We start from the raw sequence: 13,139 nt of genomic DNA, 5'->3' as shown, positions 1-13,139 counted from the left end.
CCGGAACCTATATAGAAAGTATAACATGAAACATACTGCAGCCATGACAGCCAAAGACTTTCCAGGAACTGAGCAGAAAGCATAACTCAGCTCTGTCAGGTCAGCGCGTTGATCTTCTCTCGGGTACATATTGGTTTCAGTCTGATGCAGATCGAAACATAAATCTGCCCAGCTGAAGGTCATATTGACAAGTCGTCAAACACATGAAACTGCCCATAACGGTGACCCATTAAGGCCGTGACGCACTGCAGGCGGAGCGGCGGGCGCGCTGCCTTTGCGAGCGGTGTGTCATGTCATTTTCTGCTCGGCACCTCAGCTGGCGAGAGCTCGCGGAGCTGAGCGTGCCGAGATGAGCAATTTCAACTTCAGCCAATCACCTCGCGCGTATAAACCGGCGCGATGCGACAGCTGGCAGGTTGTTACGGACGAGCCGAATGGCTGAAGGTGCAGTCAATCATCTGACTGCACTCAGCTCACACACTGCACGTAAAGCTCCGTGCCGGATAGCTTTGCTTCGCGTGCAGTGTGTCACGGCCTTAAGGGTATATGAACGGTGCCTATAGAGTAGGGCAGATGACAGCTGGTCACCTACGGGAGAATGGTCTTCTCCGGGCAAACCAGAAATCTACCCTTTTAGTTGGGCGCTGCAAGGGATGAGTGCTCACTTATGTCTAGGGGCTGGAGTAATCCCCACTTCCCTGGAGGTCAGGACTCACCCCTCACCTCCTCTGCTGGTGGAATACCCCTCGGCCTTTAATGCAGGTCTATGGAACCTACATTAGATGTGATGATGTCTTAGACCAATGCATCCTGGGGGGAGAAGAGTCTGCGGGGACCGGTCTAGCATCCTGGAGGGAGCCAGCAGGAGCGGGGATCGCGTTTACTCCTAGACAAAACAAACACTAACTCTTGCAGTGCGGGTCCAGCTACACTGCAAGGGTTACTTTTCTGTTTGCAGAGGTGGGCTTTAAATTGGATCATGTCTCTGGTTACACCCATATTTAGGGGGTAACATGAGACATGGTTGGATTTCCCGACCCCCCACTGTTAACCACCCCCTTTACCTGAATTGTGGGGTGCTTCTACCTATAGAGATTTGCTGACCTTTGGATTTAGTGCAAGCTTCACCCACACAGCCGCCTCATCATCATCTATTCACAGGGATCTCTGAATGGGAAGACTACAAGTCCCATCGGTCACTGCAACAAATACTTGCAGACCTCAATAGTGACCGTAGACAGGTCCTCTTAATACAGACCGATAACCCAACTGCCACAGGTCACAATGTTACCAATTAGCCCAAGTCAATAGTTATCTACCCTCAAACTAGACCGACGTCTGGAATAAAGTCCCCGCCATCAATGTGTAACCAGCTGTAAAACAAAAACTGCCAGAGAGACCGTCGCTGCGTCATAAACGTAGAACGCAAAACTTTTCAACAACGCAAAGCTCGTCCCTTCTGTGTGTGACATTCATAACCTCCGAGGGCGCAGTGACCTTCCCTGGCAGGATTGCTGCAATCAGCCGGCTTCCCCGGTCACATCTTTTATTATGATCTCTGGGACGGGACGAGGGCAGTTATTATTGGTTACACATTGATCAGCCCGGGGAATGACGGCGACTGTCAGAGAGTGTTTGTGTTCTGGTGTCGCTTACATTTCTTGGTGGATTCCAGTTCACTCCTCAACTTCTTCACTTCTCCCTTCAGCGTCTTGTTTTCCTCCTCGGCGTTGCTCTCCGACAGGTCGCTGACCTCAATCCCAGCGGCCTTTAGTTGCTGGACATAAAATGTAAAGGCCATTGATTAAAAAGAATACACACGTATAATATATGTGTTGTGCCCAGATATTTATACTTATCTGCCCGATTCCTTCATCACGAAGTAATAAAACAACGTGAAGAACTTTTTAGTACAAGATTTCTAATACACTGAACACAAGGTGACAATTTTAGGTGTCCGATACCTTCTTCAGCTGGTCATTCTCATCCATGTATTTCTTGGCGGCATCGCTGGCACTCTCAGCCTGCTTCTTGAAGGCCTCATTGGATGCAATGATGGTGGCTTGCTTGGATATCAGGGTGACGAGACGTCTCAGCAGGCTGCAAAAGGAATTTAAAGAGGGATATACATTAACTTCAGCTATTCTATAGGGCTGCTGCCTCCCATATCCCCCCCAGCTGTGATGTCTCATCTCCCCTGGTGGTGAGGTCTGGTATTGCAGATAGTCCATTCAGTTATCACAGTACTTAGAATTCCATTACAGCTGAAAGAACAAGCTGTGGTCTCCTGTTCTAGATGGCTATGGAGAGACCTCTGTGAGCTCGGATACAATACTATGAAGATGCAAATTGGTTTCCCTTTAACCCCTTAGTGACCAGTGACATCCATAGTACGTCACAGGCACCGGGCCCATTTAAACAGACTCCCGCTCTGACTGTCGGCTTTACAATGGAAGCGATCAGGTGACTCAGATGGCGCCAAATTGCTTCTCCGGGCCGGTAAATGTGCCGACCCCCCACCGTGTTTCCCGGGCTCCGCTGCCACTCCTACAGGCCCAGGACCAGCTTCTTGGGTGTCAATGGGAAGCTGTGAAGGAGAGCGGCGAACTTCCGTTCACCGATCTCCTCCCCATACTATGGGACCGGGAGCGACACGGATTACATCACTTCCTGTCCCATAGCGGCCATTGCTCGGCTCCTGAAGCCCAGCTATAAGCTATTGAAGTGTGATCTGCACCCCAATAGCTTATTTCAAGTGTAAAGGTGACACTGGGGGGGGGTCTTTTTGGTTTTTAAAGAGTACCTGTCACTGCCAATATGCTGTCACATGGGGGGGGCTCGTCACTTCCGGTCCCATAGTGGTCATAGTTTGGCTCCTGAAGCCCATCAATACGCTACTGAAGTGTGATCTGCACTTCAATAGCTTAGAGTGTAAAGGTGACACTAGGGGTCTTTTGAACACTCAGCAAAACCTTAAAAAGAGTACCTGTCACTGCCAATCTATCACATAGGGGGCTTGTAAGCCCCCCTATGTGATGGCAATTAAAGTAAAAATAAAAATACGTTTTTAATTATATAAAATTTAAAAAAGATAAAAAAAAAGTGTCAAAATAATAAGAATAAAAAAATGTTTTAAGTGCCCCGCCTCTGTGAGCATGCGCGCCACAACGCAAACACGCATCAGGTGTGCCTACGTATGAAAACGACGATCGCAAAACACATGTTGGGTATCGCCGCGCACGCCGGAGTGAGAGCAATCACTCCAGTGACAATATTTATGCGCATCTCTAAATTGATGACATGTGGGGGCTTTTAAAGCGTTGTCTATGGACTTTTTGGGGTACCGAATGTTGTCACCGTTTCACGGACGCACACAATTTGGTACCTGGGCATGTCGGGTATCTATTTACTCGTTGTAATCTCATATTTTATATTAAAAAATGGGTATTTTGTGTTTTGGGGATCTATCTTTAACTTGGAGAACTATGAGGAGAGTGCTTTTCACTCATACCAATGAGACTGTCACAGGTCGGCTCAGTAGATCGGGGGGTGAGAGAACACATACCGGCATTCGCTCACCTCTCGATCCTGTCACAGCTCTCTGCCGTGACAGGGGGAGGGGCTGGATTCCCCTCTCCCCGCTCCGATCTGCCAGCGCTGACTGGCGGAACGGACGGGGGAGGGGGCGGGTACAGCTGGCTCTGTCTCTAGATAGGCAGAGCCAGCTGTCACTCACGCAGCTGGGCGGATCCCGGCACAATTGTCGGGATCCGCTTCAGCTGCGGCGTCTCAGTATACCGCGAGCTGTAGCTCCCTATATACTGAGCCTAGGGTGACGGGAGGACGCTAGTTTGTGTCCCCCCGTTACCCTAAGGAGAACTATGGGGAAAAGCCCTGACCCCGTAGTTCTCCTTTAAGTGCATTTGTCACGATGCTTTTGGGTTTGATAATAAGTTGTGCTAATATCGTGCAACATAAAAATTTGCATTTGCCGCCATTTTATTCTACAGGGTCTGGACTTCTCAGAAAATATATCATGTTTGGGGGGGTTTTAAGTAATTTTCCGGCCTAAAATGAAGTTTATAATATGGGTGCAAAAAAATGGAAAGAAATAAATAAAAAGGCCTCGGTCATGAAGGGGTTAAAGTGAGTCCACTCCTTAACCTGTCAAAGAATAAAATACTGAGCGGCAAAACTAGTTTAAGGGCAGGTTCACACCATTTTCAGGACCAGATATGATCCGGAAAATGGTGTGAACCCGCCCGCAGCTCTAGTGCATTCCAGACCAGACAAAAAGACCGGCGGTATCTTTCTGGTCTGGTACGGACTGCACTGGTGTGAACAAAGGCCAGAAATAGCATAGGGATACAATAGGATGCATTTTGGGTCCGGAAACCATCTGGTCTGGTGATGATCTGGATGTGGTGTGAATGGGCCCTTAAAGGAGAACTATGAGGGGGGCTTTTCACTCACCTCATAGTTCTAGCCGACCTGTGACAATGAGACTGTCACAGGTCGGCTCAGTAGATCGGGAGATGAGGGAACACATACCGGCGCTCGCTCACCTCTCGATCCTGTCACGGCTCTCTGCCGTGACAGGGGGAGGGACTGGATTCCCCCCTCCCCGCTCCGATCCGCCAGCGCTGACTGTCGGAATGGACGGGGGAGGGGGCGGGTAAAGTCTCTAGATAGGCAGAGCCAGCTGTCACTCACACAGCTAGGCGGATCCAGACATAATTGTCGGGATCCGTTTCAGCAGCAGCTCGTGGTATACTGCGGCGTTTCAGTATACAGGGAGCTACAGCTCGCGGTATACTGAGCCTAGGGTGATGGGAGGACGCTAGTTAGTGTCCTCCTGTGACCCTAAAGAGAACTATGGGGAAAAGCCTTTTCCCCATAGTTCTCTTTAGGGTCACAGGAGGACACTAACTAGCGTCCTCCCGTCACCCTAAGCTCAGTATATAGGGAGCTACAGCTCGCGGTATACTGAGACGCCGCAGCCGGAGCGGATCCCGACATCACTGTCGAGATCCACCCAGCTGCGTGATTGACAGCTGGCTCTGCCTATCTAGAGGCAAAGCCCCCTCCCTCGTCCGTTCCTCAAGTCAGCGGTGGAGGATCGGACAGGGGAGGGGGGGAATCCCTGCAGGGAGCTGCGAGACAGTCAGGGAGAAGATCGAGAAGTGAGCGACCGTATGTGTTCCCTCACTTCCCGATCTATAGAGTCGACCTGTGACAGTCTCATTGTCACACGGTCGCCTCGAACTATGAGTGATAATCGCCCCCCTCATAGTTCTCCTTTAAGAGGCGCGCACGCACACACGAGGCTGTTTCGTCTACCAAATCTAACAGCCAGAATCTCACGGTTCTCGTCTTTGGCCAACAGTTTTAAAAAGTTGAAAATGGAGGACGGGTTTGCTTCAAAAGTTAAACGCACTTCCCTGATTTCTAATGTAGATTAAATTCACGTTACCAATGATAATTTACAGGGGAAGGAGTGAGAAAGCGATGCCTTGTACCCCACGGGAGGCGAATAAACACTGCGGTGTAATCCTACGAGCGACGACGGGGAACAGAAGGACTTCTGCACAGTGTCATGGGACGAGTATAGCCAAGAAGGTCACTAGTGCCATCTACTGACAGATTGCCAACACTGAAGGTCCAGTGTACCAGAAAAGGTTTTGTCATCATAGACAACAACCAATGTAATAGACCCACGGGAACTTTCGGGAAGACAGAAGAGGAAATCTGATTGTAGAGAGGTAGACTCTGAAACATCCAAAAGAAAATGGCTCTTTACTGTCTGGATTTGGCATTTGCTGTTTGAGTAGAACATAGCGAGGGAGGAACAATGTCCTGGTTAAGGTGGGAGGAGGAAACCACCTACCCTGTTCCCACCGAAAATAAGACCTAGTACTATTTTTGGGAATTGCTCAAATATAAAGACCCTCCCCGAAAATAAGACCTGGTTGTGACCATTCCAAGGGCAGGTGGTGGCATAAGGGGGGACTTGAAGAGCCGCGGGAGAGAATCAGCGGTGCCAAGGAAGCCGGCGCTAGAGGAAGCGAGGCGGCACCGGAGGGAGCAGAGCCGCATAAGCCGATGCCTCCTCTATAGCCCCGCCTCCTGTCACAGGCGGAGTCATACCAAATGCACTCCGCCTGCGAGGAATCGATAGTGAAAGGGCGCTTCCCTCATTTTGGCCAGCGATTGGTTACTAAATTGCTCTTGGAAAGCTACGGCACCCCCTGATTGCCCTGATCACCATATTTTTGTACATTAATAAGTGCGGATTGTTGTACATTAAAAAGGAGAACTATGGGGTCAGGTCTTTTCCCCATAGTTCTCCTCAGGGTAACGGGGTCACACAAAACTAGCGTCCTCCCGTCACCCTAAGCTCAGTATATAGGGAGCTACAGCTCGCGGTATACTGAGACGCCGCAGCCGGAGCGGATCTCGACATCGATGTCGAGATCCGCCCAGCTGCGTGAGTGACAGCTGGCTCTGCCTATCTAGAGGCAGCTGTACCCGCCCCCTCCCCGTCCGTTCTGCCAGTCAGCGCTGGAGGATCGGAGCGGGGAGAGGGGAATCCAGCCCCTCCCCTGTCATGGACGAGAGAGCCGTGACAGGATCGAGAGGTGAGCGAGCGCCGGTATGTGTTCTCTCACCTCCCGATCTCCTGAGCCGACCTGTGACAGTCTCATTGTCACAGGTCGGCTAGAACTATGAGGTGAGTGAAAAGCACCCCCCTCCCCCCCTCATAGTTCTCCTTTAACAAAAAATATGACCTACCCTGAAAATAAGACCTCGTGTGTTTTTTGAGCCCAAAAAAATAAAAGACAATGTCCTATTTTCGGGGGAAACGCGGTAGGAGGAAAGGAGGCGCTAGGCCTCAAAACAACACCAAAAAAGTCTCTCTACAGGACAAAGACAACAACTTAGAGAGCCTCCATGCAGACGTAATAGTGACGAGGAAGACAACCTTGAGAGTGAGATCAACTAAGGGAATATCCCTGGGGGGCTCAAACGGCGGCTTCTGGAGAGCCGTAAGAACCAGATTAAGGTCCCACGGTGTGACGGGAGAGCAGACAGGGATAACAATGTGAGCAACACAAAGGCTCCATCTAAAGTGTGAGTGGCAAGCAGTCTTTGAAACAGAATAAGCAAGGGCCAAGATCTGTCCCTTAATGGTGCTCGAGGCCAGAGGCCGATTCAGACCAGACTAGAGACAAGTGAGAATTCACCCCACATAGAACTTCCTAGGCGGGAATTTTCCTGCTTCACACACCAGGCAAAGAAAGCCTTTGAAGTGCAATGGTAGACCTTGCGAGAGGTTGACTTCCTAACCCTCAACTGCATAGGAGTAACCAAAATCGAGAGGCCCGTCTCTAAAGATTGGCACAGCCAAGTTAGCAGAGGATGGCTTTGATCCATCAACCTCTGAGGTATGGGCCCAACACGCTTCCCATAACGGTGGCATGCGGGAGTGTAAGCAGAGTGGTACAGCAGTAGCATGCTGGGCCCATAACTCAGAGGTCAATGAATCGAAGCCATCCTCTGCTAATTTGGCTGTCCCCGTCTCTAAAGGCCGGGTAACACCAGCCAGGCCATTACAGCCAGCAACCAGAAGCAGGATGTTGAACCCTTCCCCGAGACAGAAAAGCTGGATGGTCTGGAAGGGCCCCAGAAAACCACATGGCCACTGGCCTGGACAAGTTCGGAGCAATGAGAATTACCAGGATGCCCTCTATCTCGATCCTGCGGAGCAACTAAGGGAGAAGCCTTGGAGGGGTGTGACAGGATCGAGAGGTGAGCGAGCGCCGGTATGTGTTCTCTCACCTCCCGATCTCCTGAGCCGACCTGTGACAGTCTCATTGTCACAGGTCGGCTAGAACTATGAGGTGAGTGAAAAGCACCCCCCTCCCCCCCTCATAGTTCTCCTTTAACAAAAAATATGACCTACCCTGAAAATAAGACCTCGTGTGTTTTTTGAGCCCAAAAAAATAAAAGACAATGTCCTATTTTCGGGGGAAACGCGGTAGGAGGAAAGGAGGCGCTAGGCCTCAAAACAACACCAAAAAAGTCTCTCTACAGGACAAAGACAACAACTTAGAGAGCCTCCATGCAGACGTAATAGTGACGAGGAAGACAACCTTGAGAGTGAGATCAACTAAGGGAATATCCCTGGGGGGCTCAAACGGCGGCTTCTGGAGAGCCGTAAGAACCAGATTAAGGTCCCACGGTGTGACGGGAGAGCAGACAGGGATAACAATGTGAGCAACACAAAGGCTCCATCTAAAGTGTGAGTGGCAAGCAGTCTTTGAAACAGAATAAGCAAGGGCCAAGATCTGTCCCTTAATGGTGCTCGAGGCCAGAGGCCGATTCAGACCAGACTAGAGACAAGTGAGAATTCACCCCACATAGAACTTCCTAGGCGGGAATTTTCCTGCTTCACACACCAGGCAAAGAAAGCCTTTGAAGTGCAATGGTAGACCTTGCGAGAGGTTGACTTCCTAACCCTCAACTGCATAGGAGTAACCAAAATCGAGAGGCCCGTCTCTAAAGATTGGCACAGCCAAGTTAGCAGAGGATGGCTTTGATCCATCAACCTCTGAGGTATGGGCCCAACACGCTTCCCATAACGGTGGCATGCGGGAGTGTAAGCAGAGTGGTACAGCAGTAGCATGCTGGGCCCATAACTCAGAGGTCAATGAATCGAAGCCATCCTCTGCTAATTTGGCTGTCCCCGTCTCTAAAGGCCGGGTAACACCAGCCAGGCCATTACAGCCAGCAACCAGAAGCAGGATGTTGAACCCTTCCCCGAGACAGAAAAGCTGGATGGTCTGGAAGGGCCCCAGAAAACCACATGGCCACTGGCCTGGACAAGTTCGGAGCAATGAGAATTACCAGGATGCCCTCTATCTCGATCCTGCGGAGCAACTAAGGGAGAAGCCTTGGAGGGGTGAAGGCATAGATCAAGCTGAGCTGATCCCACAGAGTAACTACAGCATCCTCTGTGAACGCACAAGGGTCCCTGGACCTGGCAACAAACCTGCCTAGTATGTTGTTATACCTGGACACCAGAAGGTTCACGTCTAGAATTACCCATCAGAGGCAGAGAGCATGGAACACCCCTGATTAGAGAAACCATCCCCCCGTTTCCAGACATTGATGACTGAGGAAGTCCTTCTGTGAATTTTCTATGCCTGAAACGTGCACAGGGCCGGATCGTGAGGTTTTCCCTGAGACAGGAAGTGATCTGCTTCTCTGAGCTGTGTGACTTCTGGTGCCTCTCTGACGGTTGATGTAGGCCACTGCTATGGCATTGTCCTACTGAATCCTGGTTGGGTGACCCTGTAGCTGAAAGGTCTAGCATTGAAGGGACAACGGAATTGCCCTGAGCTAAGCTGGGCTTCCTCTGACAATCAAGTTCCCTGTACCAGCCCTCCCCTCCCATTGCTGACTCTTCAGATGACTAGGAGCCCACTGTGGACTCGCACGACCCCCCCAACCCCAGGGTCTTCAGTCCTGTCAGAACACGAGCCGGTATGTTGTCATTGAGGGCTTTATATAGGTATATATGCCTTAGGGTTGTTATATTGTATATGTGCGGTGACTGCTTCTACGATGGGAGTTGTATCCCCTGCTTCCACGATGGGAGTTGTATCCCCTGCTTCCACGATGGGAGTTGTATCCCCTGCTTCCACGATGGGAGTTGTATCCCCTGCTTCCACGATGGGAGTTGTATCCCCTGCTTCCACGATGGGAGTTGTATCCCCTGCTCGATACCTTTGCATATATGCTTGAAAACTTGTCAAATAAAGGAATTTATAAAAAAAAGTTCCATGTGTCAAGAAATTCTCCAGGATTGTCATCACTCCGGTGCAGAGTGGGTTATCCGCCATGCCAGAGAAAGCCTAGCCTTAAGGGTCAGGCCCATGGGGCAATCTAGAGACTGAGCTCCACGAAGACAGGATATTGAGTTGCAATGGCCTGGAGTGAAAATTGGGCATATGGCACTTCCTCAAATGAGGTTACCGTCAGACCCAAAACCCTCCATCCAAGGGCCAAGAATAGGCCAAAGGGTAACAACCGATAGTGTAACGTGCCCACAGGAAAACCCAAGATTAGGGAAACGGGAATGTGCAAATAGACATCCTTGATATTCAGCGAGGCCAAGACGTCCCCTTGCTGGAAGGCGGCAATTATCAACTTGGCCAATTCCACTGGAAATGTCTGGAATCAAAAGCAACCGATTGGCGAGCTTCAGGTGCAAAATGGGAGGTGGTGGTGGTATAGAGATGAGGAGGAGGAGGTGGTGAGGAGGACTTAGAGACGATGAGGAGAAAAAGGGGTTAAACAGATGGAGGAGGAGGAAGGGGAAGAGGGGTTTAAACAGAGGAGGAGGAGGGGTTATAGAGATAAGGAGGACTTAGAGATAATAAGGGGTTAAACAGAGGAGGAGGAGGAGGAGGGGTTATAGAGATAAGGAGGACTTAGAGATAATAAGGGGTTAAACAGAGGAGGAGGAGGAGGAGGGGTTATAGAGATAAGGAGGACTTAGAGATAATAAGGGGTTAAACAGAGGAGGAGGAGGAGGAGGACCATGATCATTTGTATTTCCTTATTTTTCTGCATTGCCCCGACACACGCTTTACCATATTTGAAGAAATGAGTGTGTCCCCCTGACTGCAGCCTGCGGGCCCCTCTAATGGCTCCTGGGAGCAGCAGGACAGGATGTACACAGAGTCTTGGCAGGAGCGGCGGGGGGCCAACACGATCACAAGGCACAGACTCCCATTCAGTCTTAGTTTTGGCTGCTGAGACAGGGACGGCTACAGGAATGCAGTTGTGCAATAATGTTCCAAAACATGCTAAAAACACCGCAAAAACCAATGTTCCCTCTGCGTCTGTCACCCCGCCGTGCGTCTGGAAGCAGAGCGATGGGACGGCGTAGGAGATTTGATGAGGTGGATGTTGACTCGTGGGCAGCCTGGCACGAAGAGTCATTATTTACTGACAATGGGCACTTGTAGCCGAGGAGCGCGCAGCCCGCTGGTGACATCAGCTTGGCCTCGCCGCTCTTCATTCACAGGACTGACAGATAAACATATTTACGGCACGTTCCCGGAGCAGAGCGTTCCTGGACGGCCGAGCCGATCATTTCCAAGAATACCGGCCATGGAGGAGAGCACGCGAGGCCAGTAAACACAACCGACGGGGACAGGCGGGCGATAGACGCCGGACAACCACCAGCCCGGGGGAGGAGTCGGTTGTATTTGGATGAATAAGAATCCGTTTCTACGAGGCTGCGAAAATAAACCGCCAGCTGTAAACAAAAAACACGGCAGCTTTAAAGAGAACCTCCACCGAGAGGAGTATGGAGGCCGCCATTGCCGACCTTCCTCCATGCTTCCTCGTCACCAGGTAATGAGAAAGCATGGAGCCGGCTTTCTGCTAATCAGGAAGCCGGGCACCGAGTCATTACACAGCGCCCGGTTTCCTGATACTGGAAGTTCAGGTACCTCGCCAATCCCCGCCAGAGCACCGGACCTCGCCAATCCTCGCCAGAGCACCAGACCTCGCCAATCCCCGCCAGAGCACGTCGGTGACATCCACGGTCAGTACATGTTTGGAATACTTCCTGGATACAGGAAGTTCAGGTATCGGGCTAGGCATCGGAGTATTTGGGCAAGTACGAGTACTCACCGAAATACTCGGCACCCATACTAGTATCGGTATATCTCTAATCTTAGGCTCCAGTCATACAGAGATAGCATTTTCCTGTGAGAGCGCTGGGCAGTCTGCGCATGCGCAGTAGCAGGCTGAGGGCCGATCACGCGGGCGCTGTACACACAGGAGTAAGGATGGGCTCAGGCGTGTTGGCAGCTCCACGTGCCGAGCCCGCCAGGAAGCTGACAGCGCCAATCACAGGTACCGAGACATTTTCCCGGTCCGCAGCTGCAGAGATCCGGAAATGTCTCAGTACCTGCGATTGGCGCTGCGGCGCTGTCAGCTTCCTGGCGGGCTCGGCATGTGGAGCTGCCAACACGCCTGAGCCCATCCTTACGCAGGAGACGTGGGCAGGTCCGGGAGAGCGGTGTCTGCCCAGCTGGCCGAGGGACTGGTACGGTAATGACGGCTGCTAAGGATCTATGTGAGGGGAATGAGGTGCCTGCAGGGTTATTGTCAGATCTGTTTGGACGGCTCGACACTGATTGGCTGGGGAGCCGGCTTCCCAGCCAATCAGCATCGAACATGCCAAACAGCATGGAGCTGGCTTCCCGATTCCATGTTCCCTCGCGGCACTGAAATCACCCTCTGCTTGGAAGTTCTAGTATCGGGAAAGGTATCGGAGCATCTGGGCCAGTACTCGGCACTGGTACTGATACCGGTGCCTCCCTACTCTTCAGCATTGTGAAACGTACTTCCGACAAATTGCAGAAGCTTTTGCTGCCCCCTTGTGGTCACCCCGTGACACTGATTCTAAGGCCCGTCCATACTCACAAAGCCAGCAGGAGGGAGAAGCCGGCGATGTAAAGGTTCCGCTGGGCTCTGAACAGCTTCATGTGGATGTGCTCCACCGCCACCGGGTTGTTCTTGAGGTCCACCTGATCCCCGACGCCATACTTCTGGATCTCCCGAAATGCATCTGTAAGAAGAAGAAGGAGCTTTGTGACGGAAGGGCTGAGGACCTGGAACAGAGCCGAGCGCCTGCAAGTCATCCTCGTCACATATAAAGTTCTCCGTAGTCGGGATTCCATTTGTCATTATAAATAAAGAACTCTGGGTACAAATTCCATGAACACTTGCAGGCGGTCTACCCCGGCGCTGCGAGGGTTAACGGTTCAGTTCAGTCGAGGGACTAAATGAAAAAAAAGTTATACTCCCCCAATCCTCGGAGCTGGCTGGCTGTGACATATATCAGACCCCCAGGAAGTGATGAAGCAGAGGCCCCCCAATCACTTCCTGTGCAGAGCTGACAGTCCTCGTGACACAGGGAAGCATTCTGCACAGCGGGGGAGGGGGCAGAAGACTTGCCCGGTGTACTCGGATGATGTTTTTGGAAGGTGTGGGCACAGCTGAAGGGGGTAAAGGGTGTACAGCGGGGGAAGGGGGGGGGGCGCTGTATACAGATA

General features: G+C 51.3%; 1 protein-coding gene across 1 annotated transcript in view; it reads right to left on the bottom strand.

Annotated features, from left to right (window-relative positions):
* Positions 1 to 1,656: 1,656 nt before the first annotated feature.
* Positions 1,657 to 13,139, bottom strand: part of BCAP31 (B-cell receptor-associated protein 31) — a gene marked incomplete at its 3' end in the record, with an annotated part of 16,480 nt that continues 4,997 nt past the window's right edge. The window contains exons 3-5 of the mRNA XM_018575249.1: positions 12,508 to 12,652; positions 1,965 to 2,100; positions 1,657 to 1,777 (exon numbers count right to left, since the gene is read on the bottom strand). Of these exons, the coding sequence (XP_018430751.1) occupies positions 1,657 to 1,777; positions 1,965 to 2,100; positions 12,508 to 12,652 (402 nt within the window). The remainder of the gene's footprint in view (positions 1,778 to 1,964; positions 2,101 to 12,507; positions 12,653 to 13,139) is intronic.

This window comes from Nanorana parkeri, unplaced genomic scaffold (assembly GCF_000935625.1).
Source record: "Nanorana parkeri isolate BGI_ZX_2015 unplaced genomic scaffold, ASM93562v1 scaffold3690, whole genome shotgun sequence".
Lineage (NCBI taxonomy): Eukaryota > Metazoa > Chordata > Amphibia > Anura > Dicroglossidae > Nanorana > Nanorana parkeri.
Note: the sequence above shows the minus strand (reverse complement) of the source record. Positions and strands in the feature narration are given on the sequence as shown.